We start from the raw sequence: 13,361 nt of genomic DNA, 5'->3' as shown, positions 1-13,361 counted from the left end.
CGGTGTAAGTAAACAATCTTGAATCAACCATTACGCGTCCGTGCCTAATTCTAGCGTGTCGCCTGTTTTCTCTGACCCAGCGTGCCCGGGCTGCTGGCCACAGCCCGCGGTGCACAAAAGGGCCCCGGATCGCTCCGCACAACAAGAAGTGCAAGCAACTTGGGAGGAGCATAAGAGTATTGCTTGGGCATGCAGGGATGAAGTTAGGAAGGCCAAAGTGCAACTGGAGTTGCAACTAGCAAGGAACATGAAGGGTAACAAGGGTTTCAACAAGTATATTAGCAACAAGAGGAAGGTCAAGAAAAGTGTGGGTCCTTTACTGCAGGGGTTTTCAACCTTTTTGGATCAGTGCACCCCTGGTGGCCGGACATAGAGCGGGAGGGGGAGAAGGGTGTGCGGCCGGATACGGGGGGGGGGGAGTGCGCGGCCAAACGCGGACAGCCGCCATGTGTGAGTTTCCCCTGGGTGGGTGGCGCCTGTGTGGCAGCACGGGATGGTATGTAGCGGCACTCCATCCCTGCCTGCCCGCGCATACCCCCTAGGGCCTTCTCAAGTACCCCCGGGGGTTCACGTACCCCCAGTTGACAACCCTGCCTTACTGAATGGGGGTGGCAACCTAGCAACAGGTGTTGAGAAAAAGGCAGAAGTATTCAATGCCTTTTTTACCTTGGTCTTCACAGGCAAGGTCAGCTCTCAGACTGCTGCACCTGACAGCACAGTTTGGGGAGAAGGTGAGCAGCCCTCAGTGGTGAAATTGGTTGGGAATTATTTAGAAAAGTTGGACATGTACAAGTCCCTGGGGCTGGCTGAAATGCATCGAAGGGTGCTGTGGGAGTTGGCTGATGTGATTGCAGAGCTACTAGTCATTATTCGTGAAGACTTGTGGCAATTGGGGGAGGCCCCAGATGATTAGAAAGGGGCAAATATGGTGCCCATCTTTAAGAAAGGAAAGGAAGAGGATCTGGGGAATTACAGACCAGTCAGCCTCACTTCAGTCCCTGGAAAAATCATAGAGCAGGTCCTCAAAGAATCCATTTCTAAGCACTTGGAGGCAAAGAATATGATTAGGAACAGTCAGCATGGATTCACCAAGGGCAGGTCAGGCCTGATCAACCTGAGATAACTGGCTCAGTGGATGCATGATATACCTTGACTTAAGCAAGGCTTTTGATACCGTCTCTCACAACATTCTTGCAAGCAAGCTGTGAAAGTATGGGTTGAATGAATGGACTGTAAGGTGGATAAAAAGTTGGCTGGATTATCAGGCTCAATGGACAGTAATCAATGGCTCAATGTCTAGCTGGCAGCCAGTATCAAGTGGAGCGCCCTAGGGGTTGGTCCTGGGGCCGGTTTTCTTCAATATCTTCATTAATGATCTGGAAGATGGGATGTACACCCTCAGCGAGTTTACCAGTGACACAAAACTGTGAGGTGTAGTAGACACACTGGAGGACAGGGCTAGGATTCAGGGTGACATAGACAAATTTGGGGATTGGGCCAAAAGAGATTTCCTGAGGTTCAACAGGACAAGTGCAAAGTCCTACACTTAGGATGGAAGAATCTCATGCATTGCTACAAGCTTGGGACTGACTGGCTAAGCAGCAGCTGTGCAGAAAAGGACCTGGGGGTTACAGTGGACAGTAAGCTGGATATGAGTCAGCAGTGTGCCCTGGCTGCCAGGAAGGCTAATGGCATATTGGGCTGCATTAGTATGTTGCCAGCAGATCAAGGGAAGTAATTATTCCTCTCTATTCAGCACTGGTGAAGCTACGTCTGGAGTACTGTGTCTAGTTTTGGTCTCCTCACTATAGAAAGGATGTGGACAAGTTGGAGAGAGTATAGCAGAGAGCAACAAAAATGGTTTGGGGGGTGGGGCACATGACTTATAGATAAGAGGCTGAGGGAACTGGGTTTATTTAGTAGGGAAGTGTGAAGCTTCAGTCCCTGATTTGATTCGGTGGAGATTCAGCCCAATTTGATGGCCAAATCTCTGAATTCGAATTAAATCGGAGGACTCTTTAATCTCTCCGAATCAAATTGGAACCCTCTGAATCGATTTGGAGAGATTCGGAGATTCGGACATTAACACAACTTTAAATAGTTTTTCTACGTACCCCTAGGTACCAGGCAGCTCGTGAATGCTGCAATGCTGGGGCACGTGGAATGTCCCACAGGAGTGTGGGGGGCTCCCCAGCGCACTCAGTGGCAGACCCAGAAGTAGATCAGAACCACTTCCAGTCCAATTCCGGATCTGCTGGGGACCATCAGGGGCTCGGCGACTAGTGCCTCCTGGGTCTGGGGCAGCACCCAGGGTCCCCCTGCGGCGAATCGCCGAGCCAAAGGAGTGCGGGGGTGGGGGGGAGGGCCTGCGTGCTCCCCAGTGGACCCAGAATTGGACCGGAAATACTTCCGGGTTTACCGCCGAGCGTGTTGGAGAGCCCCCACATACTCCTGTGGGACGCTCCATCTGCCCCAGCATCGCAGTGTTCACAAGCCATGCTGCTACCTCGAGATATGTAGAAAAAACATTTAAAGCTGTCTGTGTCCAAATCGCTGATTCTCTGAATCAGTATCAAATTTTCAGAGTTGGATTCAGCCGAATCGAATTGGGGACAGTGATCTGAATCAACGAATCAAATCACTGTCCCTGATTTGGACCAAATCTGAATTGAATAGGGGCTGCTTCACACACCCATATTGTTTAGTCTGCAGAAGAGAAGACTGAGGGAGGATTTGATAGCATTCTTCAACTACCTGGAGGGTGGTTCCAAAGAGGATGGAGCTAGACTGTTCTCAGTGATGACAGAACAAGGAGCAGCAAGTTGCAGCAAGGAAGGTTTAAGTTGGATATTAGGAAAAACTTCTTCACTAGGAGGGTGGTGAAGCACTGGAACAGGTTACCTAGAGAGGTGGTGGAATCTCCATCCTTGGAGGTTTTTAAGGCCCGGGTTTGACAAACCCCTGGCTGGGATGATCTAGTTGGGGATGGCCCTGCTTTGAACAGGGGGTTGGACTAGATTATCTTCTGAGGTCCCTTCCAACCCTAATTTTCTATGATTCCATGATTTCTAGGAAGGAAAATTGTGCTTACAAATTCAAAACTTGTTTTTGAAAAATATTCAGTGCCTGCTGCTAGGAAACTGACTTCTGCTGTTATTATTTCCAGCATAAGCATTTGATCATTAAGAACAAATATGGAGCAGAAGTAGTGATAAATATTTATGGGCAGTGTTTTTTTAAATATTTGCCTAGTTTTAATAGTTTTAATATTTGTCTAGTTTTTAGTATTTGCCTATTCTGCTGTCATTTTTGCACTGTAGCTTATTTAGTTAGATTACAAAGTGCATCCAGATATTTTGCATCTTGACTTACAAATTCTATTGGTACAGCACAAGGTGATTCAATACCCTCACAAAATGACAAGAGAGCAATTTTTTCTCTTTGTATCAGTGAAAGAGCATTGGTGTCACAAGGCTGTTAGGGCACTGCCCCTTTCTTGAGCAACAGTAACAAGTCTGATGTTCAGATCCCTGTGACATGAAAAGAATACTACAGTTTTTTTTATTTGCCATTAAATCAAAATTCTGAGCTAATACAGAGAGATTATTTCCTGGTGTGTCTCCCCAAAAACGTGGTATCTTTCCATATTGAAATCAATAGAAAGTAGATAGCTAATCTATTGTTTCATTTAATGAACATAGAGAATTTAAAAATGAATGATTAACTTATGCCATCCTATTATCTGAAAGTATCCTTGTCACTGGAAAACTTTCTGTTATCATTTGTGACACCAGAAAAGAATAACATGATAGATGTGACAGTATGGAGTCATGCATTTGTTCCACTTCAAACACATCTTGTTTGCATTTCAGGGTTATCTAAAAGCAGAACTACTATTCTTAGCCCTTAATACTTATGGGAGAAAAAAATTCAAAAAGAATTATTTGAAGTGCATGAGCACATTTTGAGAGCTCTCTGCTAATCTGCCCCCACTCTTGCAGCTTCCTGGCAGGTCACCTGCTACCCCATATACCCAGGGCTGCCCAGCTTTGAGATGTTCAGAGGGCACTTAGCTTAATACGTGGACACTCCCTTCTTTAGAGCATTTAACACATGGGAAAGATAACGTCTAACAAGAGCCTTAGGGTGCGTGTAGACAAAAACGGGGGCCCTAAATTGAAGCAGTGGGTTTTTAAAAACACCGCTTCAATTTAGGGCCAAGTAAACTCCAGTGTTGTGAACATACCTGTGCACTTACCTGCTTCTCCAGCAGCAGGGAGGGGAGGGCAAGCTGCCAGTTGGCACAGTGGTCGGGGGGGGTACTTCCCTCCACGGCAGCAGCGCCCCCCCCCCCCCCCCCCAGGCAGCACCTGCCTGTAGGCACCCAGCTTGGGCAGTCCTGGGGGCACTACCACAGCTGCAAAGGGAAGCACTGGGCCCCTGCGCAGCTCAGGCAGGTAGGCAGGCTCCAGGAAAGAAAAAAAAATGCCTTTTTTTTTTTCTTGGGCAGAGCCTGCCTTCCCGGGCTGCTGCCACACTGCCTGCGTGGGTTTCCTGCAGAGCTATGGAGCTGCATGGAGCACAGTGCTTCGCTCCATTGCTGTAGGGCAGCAAACTAGAACTCTTTGGAGGAGTTTTAGTTTGCTGTGCTCCAAGTCATTTAAGGCGCGTTACGCCACCAAATTTGCAGATGGCAACACCATTAACATGGTGCAAAAGCATTTAACCTGCTTTAAAGTGTCATGCACTCATTTCATCTACACATGGCCAACGTGCCTTGACATTAGGTAGTGGGGGAGCATGTAACAGTCTGTTTCCATTGAACATGTGGCTAGCCCAGAATAACTGTGGACACAACATGCATATTAGTGTAACTAACATCAGCGTATTTTTTCCTACTGTTTTTTCACAGGGTAACTATATCAAATCATAGTAAGTTGCTCTAACAAACGTAATGTTTTGTGTCTGCCCCTATTTTACACTTGTGTAAATGCAGATTATGCTGTTGTAAATGTGATATATGTCCAGCGCCTAATTGGGGTTTTTTGAAAATATGGCCCCTTAGCTGCCTGTCAAATATCTTTTATGTTATTGTTACTATTGCCATGACTGTTTTTATTTTTCATCCCACTGAATGGACGGTTGTGTTTATTGCTGACTGGGGACCAGTTTAACATATATATCTCTCATTCAGGGCCACTTCTGTGGAGCAACCTATTTTTGCATTGCCTCAAAAACAGCCCCTAAAAACAGATTGCGACTGGTCATTATTTGCCTCTTGGTTCTCATCCTGCTTGGGAGGAAAGCCTACATTGTGCCAGCTTTCTCTCTGTCCATTCATCACTCTTGGCAAATTGTGTGTGAGGTTGGAGGAACAGAGAGGCTATGCCAACATGACTTTTCCTCCCCTTTAGTTTATCGTAGCAGGACAGAGGTAGGTCAGCCCAGAGCAGTGTGGGGTGCGGTAGGCTAATGTGCTGTGGCAGCAAGGCTTGGGGATGTGGGGAGAGGGAGCATTCCCCTGGGGCCGAAACCCTCCTTGGGCTCTTTGTGACAGCTGCTGCCTTCCAGCAGCTGCCAACTGCAACTTGACAGCTTGCCCCCTTCCCAAGCAATTAAATGCACCCCTTAGGGAACAGCTCTCTAGTGTCCGCTGGCTGGAGAGCTTGCCTGTGAAACTCTCTGACCCCGGGGATTGGAATACATGTATGTTCCAACTCCAGGGCTAGTTTTCTACCAGTAAAAAATTAAGACATTCTTACTGGTAGAAATGAGTGCCTCTCTGTGGCCATAGTAAATGCAGGAAGGCATGATATTTCTTCTGTGGTCCACAGTCTATAAGAAAAGTAGAAATTACTATCCAGTCCATGGTCCACAAGAAGTATGGTGTTCGCGCTATCAGCTTGAAGGACAGAAAACTGGAGAAATGTTGCCATGCTTCTCATTGTAAAGATAATCTTTGAGGACCGGGGTCAGGTCCTAAATCCATCTTTTTTTTCAGGCAAGCTCATACTCACATGCTAAACTTTGACTGTAATGTTAAGGCCCTTTGAAACTAATGCTTTCCTGAATAGGGGTCCTAGAGCTAGAAATGTATATTGTTTAAACTTTTTATTTTTTCAAAAAGTATAAAAAGTGGTCATTCAGTAAGGAAAGCTCTAGTGAGGGTGTTTTCATACAAAATATATAGAAAAAAATACCAGAGGATTCTGGGCTAGATTTGACTTTGTTTTAGAAGCTGTCCTTAAAAGTTAATTTTACAACTAAGAAGAAAATCCACCAACTCCTCTTCACTACCCAAGTGTAGATAGTGGGAAGTGATGCATCTTAAACATTAGTTTTCTTCCTCTGCCACTTGCCAAGCATTACAGAACATTGTGAATAAGACATTAGAAATAATGGAGGCAGTGACCACTCACTCCCTGAGGGAGAAGAGCAAGACTCAGGTAAAAGGCAGCAAATATTTGGTATTTTCAGTATTGATGTTGTGTATTCAAAATGGCCCTAAACATAACGTATTGGAATGTTTCAAACCACACCTCTTGCAAGATTTAGACATCTATAGCTGGCAATTATGCACCGGCTTTCAAATCTAATTCATGCAGCTGCAAGCCTCAGAAATAGCAATGTAGCTTCAGGCTCTTACTCGTTAGATCAAAGGAAAGTTGATGTGACGGTGGGCAGTTGGTCCTTTAAGTTGTATACACAGTACTCAGTTTTTCAGTTCATAATACCACAGTGTTGTATCCTGTTCTAATTAATCCACATTTTAGTTTCAGTAAATGGTGCTTGATCTGAATGCATGGGCATAATTAAAAATGTTTAGAATGGCTTTAGAGAACTGGCTAGTCACTGAATGTAGGTCATTTGATAAGCTGATAGCAAACCACTGAATTCTAATTACAAGCTGGATCATCATCATAAAAAAAACCCTCTAATTTTTTTTTTTAAAGACACAGTTGCAAATATAGGACAGTTGCTGGGCTTGCAAATTAACTATTTAAAGGGTTTTTTCCCCCAGCAGGGACTCTTTGCTGTCTGGGTTAAACACAGAACGCTTAAAGATAATGGAAACAGGGATTAATGTGCTGCCTTTTACCTGAGTCTTGCTCTTCTCCCTCAGGGAGTGAGTGGTCACTGCCTCCATTATTTCTAATGTCTTATTCACAATGTTCTGTAATGCTTGGCAAATGGACTGTTGCCAGTGAATGTATGACTAGCACTAGTCACTTGATAAAGACTTTAAGTAGATCCAGGGGTTGGAACAAAATAGGTCTTATTGTCCCATCTGATCATACAGACTTCTAAAACATTTCTGTATGACTTTAATACTGGAGCTCTCCGGAGTTAGGGAAAAAAAGCAGTTAATGAGCTCCTCGGACACTTGGTGTGTTGTAAATTTGACACTATTTATAGATTTCTATACTGTGGAAGAGGAGATGTGGGTTTGCAAATTACATTTTAACCTAGTAGAGCTAAATTCTTCCTGTCTTATTTAGTTATAGTGTCTCACTGAGGTCAATAGAGCTGCTACATGTATAAGAGGGGAAGAATTTTCCCTATAGCTTAGGGGTTTGGAGTGTATTTATATCTTGTATGCTAGGGGTTCCTGGGATGTCAGGAGTTTAACTGGGCGTTATCTCTTTTATGGATTTGGGGAGTTTACCCAGGATGTTAAATCAATCTTATGGACAAGTCAGTTCTTTCTTGTAGGCTCCTTGCAATGTGTATCTTTTCCAAAAGGAAAAGCTTCTTTTTGTTTCTCATTTAGCAAAAATTGAAGAGCTGGATGGAGTCAGATATATGTCCTACAGGATGGTCTCTTGGGAGCTCTAGCAAAAGCAGCCAACTATTTTGAATTTCAGGATGATGTCCTGGCATCCCAAAAGAATCCCTGAAATAGGACTTTTGTCCAAAACTTGGAAAATTGATCCAGGATGAGCCCAACCCCTGCCCCCCCCCCCAAGCTTCTGCCCACTGAACATGGGAACATGGCACCATGCAGTGTCTTGAAATCTGCCAAAAGACCAAACTAATTCACCCAGGTAAAGCTCTACATGAACCTGGCTGTGCTGCTTCGAGTTTGGTGCTAGCTGTGGATTTGATGCCCAGAGTTGCTTGTTTTAGTTGTAGGACCATATTCTTAACTGGTATAAACCATCTCATAGCTTCAAGGACTTAAATGGGGCTATGACATTTTGCAAAATGTGAGGATACGGTCCTTGAATATCTTGCTGTACCGCTCACAGGAGGGCTGTACGCCCCGCCCCGACTGTTTCTTTGAATGTAGTTCATAAAGACAATCAATTTCTTTTAACATGTTAAAAACCTGGAAAGTGTTACTGAGTTGCTTTATTTCTCTTAAGAGCTTATTATGGCTAGAAGAATAAACTGTTGTACATGTAGATTTAACAGATTACAGTCCTCAAATGCTATCAGGCAACAATTTATTATAAGTGGTAAACCTTTTTACTGGGGAAGTCGCTGTAATTGTATGAATTATGTTGGCATTCATAATGACAGCTGTCTTGCACTGGAATGTCTATAGAATGATTTAATATGTAGGCCTTAAAAAGAGAGGATTTTTTTTTACTTTAACTGGATAATATATACATCTACATAAAACAAGGAGCCAAATTTGATAGTACTACATAGGTAAGTTTAGGTCACTTTTCTGAAGTTAAATTTTCAGACAATGCCCTGCATTAAGTTTTACACTGGGGCAGTAGAAAATTTGAAGGAAACGGTTATAAATTATCTTACACTGTTAAGATAGTTCATGCCACCTGATCTATGATCAGCACTGACACAGGTTTCATTACAAGGAAATGTGCTGCTTACAGCTGCTTAATATTATTTTGGTTCTATTTTTGGCCTCGTGCATAACAACTGAAACACTTTAGGAGTGGACAGACACAAAGAAGATGAAAACAAAGTTTAAAAAACTTCCTAACCTTAGCAAATCTTCCATTTGAGCAGTCTCTTATTTAATTTCTTTTCTTCATGAACTCTCTGAAATATCAACCAAGCCTTAAACTCTGCTGTGTCTGCTTTTTCCTATGTGGCTTCATAGAGTTCTCATTCCTCTCTCTCTCTCTCTTTCTCTCTCTCTCTCTCATTTTTCGGTCTGTTTCTCCTTTTGGTGTGGGGTGCCCTGACTTTCTCAAGCAGTTCAGGAGGCCGAGCAGGAAGATGTAAAGGTGGTAGCAGATGCTCAAGCTCCAAAATCGACTAAAAAAACCAAGGCAGCAGCTGCAAGCTGTCAAACTGGCAGCACCAGAAAGGAGAAAAAGGGGAAACACAAAGGTTAGCTGCATGATACTGAATATCAAATGTTGAATTTAATGGCAAGATGCTTCTGTATGTTCAAAGTTTCTTTAAATTATTTTGACCTTGTGACAGCTGAAGATTGTTTAAATGCATATTGTAAAAATGCATGCATTGGATTGGAAAATTTGCTTGGCTTGTTTCTAGCTCAGCACATTGCACACATGTAAGTGGAGGGGGGATGAGACTTGTTAACCAGATCTTCTCACAAAGCCACATAGAATATTACTAGTGACAAAGAGGGGAGGAGAATATATTAATGCAGCATTTTCCATAGAAGTTCTAGGCAGTTATCTGCTGAGAGCAATTATTTTTCATATGTTCTTATATCATCTGTATTTATGGTGCTTCAGAGAAACCACACTTCAAATGAACAAATATGTATCCAAATGACCCTGAGTTTTAAAAATTATACTAACTCAGGCTGAAATCCTGGCCCCATTGAAGTTAATAGAAGTTTTGCTGTTAGCTTTGGTGTGGTTCTAAAATTACAGCTTCAGAGACACCAGATCAATGTGTAAATAAAAATCTTTATGACATGATTTTGGGTGCTAGTAAGTAGACACATACAGTCTCTATTCTGAAAATAAATACTCATAGTGACAAAAGAATTACGAGAAATGGAATTACTGCCAGTGTTAGATGTAATAGCTGAACTACAAGAAGATAGATGGAGCAAGTGGGATGAAGTAATTGAATGCTCTGTAAGTGATTTGTTTTTATACCAGAATGAATATACCTTTACTTTGAAGGCAGATCCAAAGCCCGCTCAAATCAATAAGTGTCTTTCCATAGATTTCAGTAGACTTCAGGTCAGGTCATTATGGCTGCCTATAGACATGCTTCGGGGTAGGAGGGAGGGGGTTTTAATTAGAACAATTCTGGAACAGTCGCTCTAATTAAAATCTCACCATCACATGTATTAAGCTCCTATGCATTTAAAAATGGCCACAGGATGCTTTATCTAAATCTCTTTCTACTAGGTTTAGCTAAAGCCCCCTGCGGCCATTTTAAGACATGATGGGGGTTTAATACCCATGATGGCGAGGTGACACTGGAGCGTTTTAATTAGTATGCAGAGCAGATGATTAATCTAACTAGAACGCTCTGACGTGTTCTAATTAGAACACAAACAAGCATGTGTCGAGGCAGCCAAAATCCCTATATTATCTGGGCTCTGTCCTGTTCTCTCATATATGTAACTTTCTCTCCTTTACAGTTAGGTAAAATGTGTGCGTTTGTGTGGTCAAGAACGCTGTTTATATATTATACAATTAGAACCTGGACAGATGTAACATTTTAAATGCTTCAAAGAGCAAGTAGACAGGCATGCATACCTAAGACCTGTTCTAAAAATGGCCAAAGCACTCCAATAATGACCCTGAATCAAAAAGCAACTTCTTTGAAGCACTTCATTTCAAAACACTTATAGGAGATTACTTGGTCCTCCTGTATCCCATAGTGCTCTGCTCTCCCATTCCTTTCCATTCTCAGGGGGAGGGAAGGGGACAGCAGAGCATGCAGCCAGTGTGAGATCTCCTGTGTACATGGCTGTCCTCATAATCCCTTGACCCCAAGAGCCATGTAAGGAAACATGTATGGATTCTGGAACCAGGAGACCAGAGGCTGAGCACACAGGAGAGCACTCACTGACTGTCTGTCCCTATCTCTTCCCTTCTCCATCTCCTCCTGCCTTCCCACTCTGAACCCTGGGGAAGAGGAGTAGAGCTAAAGAACTGAGGAACCTATTGTTTCTTCTGGCTGGAGAGCATGTTGCTTCATACTGTTACGGAGATTTTGTAGCATTTCAGTTTGGGGCAGAGGGCAATTGGGAGCTATGCATCTGTCCATGGTCTAAAGTTCTCTGAATTTGAAGTGCCCCAAATTGAAGTGGTATTTGAAGCACTTCAAATGGATGTTCCTCCAGGGCCTGAGTTAAGATCATGATACTGGGCTCCTTCCCCTGTATAGACCTTATAGCATCAGAGCCTGCAGTAACAAATGATATTTAATCATGGTTGCTTACAGACATGGGGGTGGAAAACAGTGCTTTATTACAAGTCCGGTGAGCCCCAGCACCGAGCGCAGTGCATGTCCACAAGAGACATCATATTAGTTGAACCCGAGTCACCCAACATCTGTATAGATAAGGCATGTTTAAGGGCTTTTTGGTACCTTTACCTCATAGCTGATTGAATCAGTTTTTAGATAAAAGCATCAAAAAGCTCTGTTGACGTGCCCAATATATACAGATGCTGCATAGCTGGGTCAAACTAATACACTGCCTCTTCTGGTAAAGTGCAGTTTTGTTTTGTTTTTCATGTCTGTCAGTGCCCTAAGGGCCTACTTCTGCAGCTGTTCTGTTTGTGTCAGTAGCTTTGACTGCAAAGGAACACCTGGGTTGGAATGGCTGTGGAGTCTGCCCCCCCCAGCTAATTACATTTTTTTGTAAAAATTACTGTTAAGCATATGTGCTTTAAAGAAGAGCATCCTTAAGCTGACCTGAATTTTAAACTATTGGAGATTAAAAAAGAAAACTGGGAACATGGATTTCAGATTTCAAAAAAAATAATTTAAGGTAGAAATCTGGATACCAAGTCTTACCTTGAAGCAAATTTTACTGGTGAGTAAAACTAAAAGAAAAAAAAATGATGTTTGTAATGGAAGTGCTGACTCAACCTGTACCCAAGCATTACACATGGTAGTACTTAAATCATTTTTACTATATAATCACATAAATTCTGTTTAAACTCTCTTTAGACTGAAATATAATAGCCATTTTTTCTTGTATGGGACTTCATACTCTATTGTGAAGAAAAGGTAAAATATTACTTTAATTTTAACAAATTTACATGTAGTTGGGATTTGTATAGCACTCAGGTACATATAAGTGGTTGCATTATACATTCATCTTTGCTGTCTTACTTGACTTCTTTGGCTCCCCGAGTGAAATCCTAGCACCACTGAAGTCCATGACAGTTTGGATGTTGACTTCACTAGGGACACCTATCACAATGAGGGGCCAAGCCTGGTTGAGGTTCTTGGGCCTTATTGCATTGCAAATAATTTGTTGCATATGTGGTTTAAAGTGTGCCCTGTAAATCTTGCAGTACATTGTATTGGTGAATATGTCCACTGGGGTCCTACTTGCTGGATAGATGTCTCGGTCAGCAAACATTTTTGGGTGGCACAGTTGCATCCTGATCTGTATATGCCGAGTAAGGAAGGATATATCATATTTAACTTTTTATTATCTCAGTATTGGCTATACATTAATGTTATTTTTTCATTCTAAGGATCCTGCTTCTTTGTTTTAAGGAAAGACTTTTAAAAAGAAAAATTCCCAAATAGGCTGTTTGACACATTTTAGCAGAAATTCAAATTGTTATTGACTGATTAATAATAATTATGTTTAACTAAGTATATTACTTTAAATTGGATTATAATGTGACTGTGTAGGAATGGCATCCTCCTACTCATTTGATTTATTCCTTATATGTTTTGTTAATTATATCAAAGAACACATGTTTTGTTTTATGAAATATTACCTATCTTGCATCTCATAGAACCAGTACATTTAAAGAAGAGTCAGCTGGACTTCAATTTTGTTCTGCATCATTTTTTTAAAAATTGTTAGCTGAATTCTGATTGAAGAATCTTTCATTATTGTTGAAAATGTGTGAAACATAAGGATCTAACATGACTTTTAGATCTTATACTGATATTACAGGGCTGACTGATAGAAACAACAAACAAACATGTAAATGAAGCAAACTTGAGGGATCACTGGATCACTTGGTATCTCATGGTAACATTTTTGTAAAGGTGTGATAATTTTATAATTACTTTTAAGCTTTGTAGAATAATGCTCAGTTGCTAGTTATTTCAAACAAGTTGAAAGTGAAAATATGTCTTTAGAATTACGTTAATCATGTCAATTGGCAGCCAATTCTAAAAATCACAATAAGTAAATTATCTTCATACTAAAGGTGAAGCAAGATTATCATCTTAGGGCTGATTTTCACAAACACCTG

The 13,361-nt window shown here is 42.0% G+C and overlaps 1 protein-coding gene across 4 annotated transcripts in view; it reads left to right on the top strand.

The window, feature by feature from the left end:
- Nucleotides 1–13,361, top strand: part of TUB (tubby bipartite transcription factor) — a 320,112-nt gene that overhangs the window by 265,838 nt on the left and 40,913 nt on the right. For 2 of the 4 annotated variants that reach the window (XM_025197422.1, XM_025197423.1), the window contains one exon: nt 9,172–9,306. The exons of the other annotated variants lie outside the window; for them this stretch is intronic. In XM_025197422.1, coding sequence (XP_025053207.1) covers nt 9,172–9,306 — 135 coding nt within the window. The remainder of the gene's footprint in view (nt 1–9,171; nt 9,307–13,361) is intronic. 4 annotated transcript variants of the gene reach the window in all.

The sequence above is a fragment of the Alligator sinensis genome, unplaced genomic scaffold, assembly GCF_000455745.1.
Source record: "Alligator sinensis unplaced genomic scaffold, ASM45574v1 scaffold502_1, whole genome shotgun sequence".
Taxonomy (NCBI): domain Eukaryota; kingdom Metazoa; phylum Chordata; order Crocodylia; family Alligatoridae; genus Alligator; species Alligator sinensis.
The sequence above is the reverse complement of the archived record's forward strand: the minus strand, read 5'-3'. Positions and strand labels throughout refer to the sequence as shown.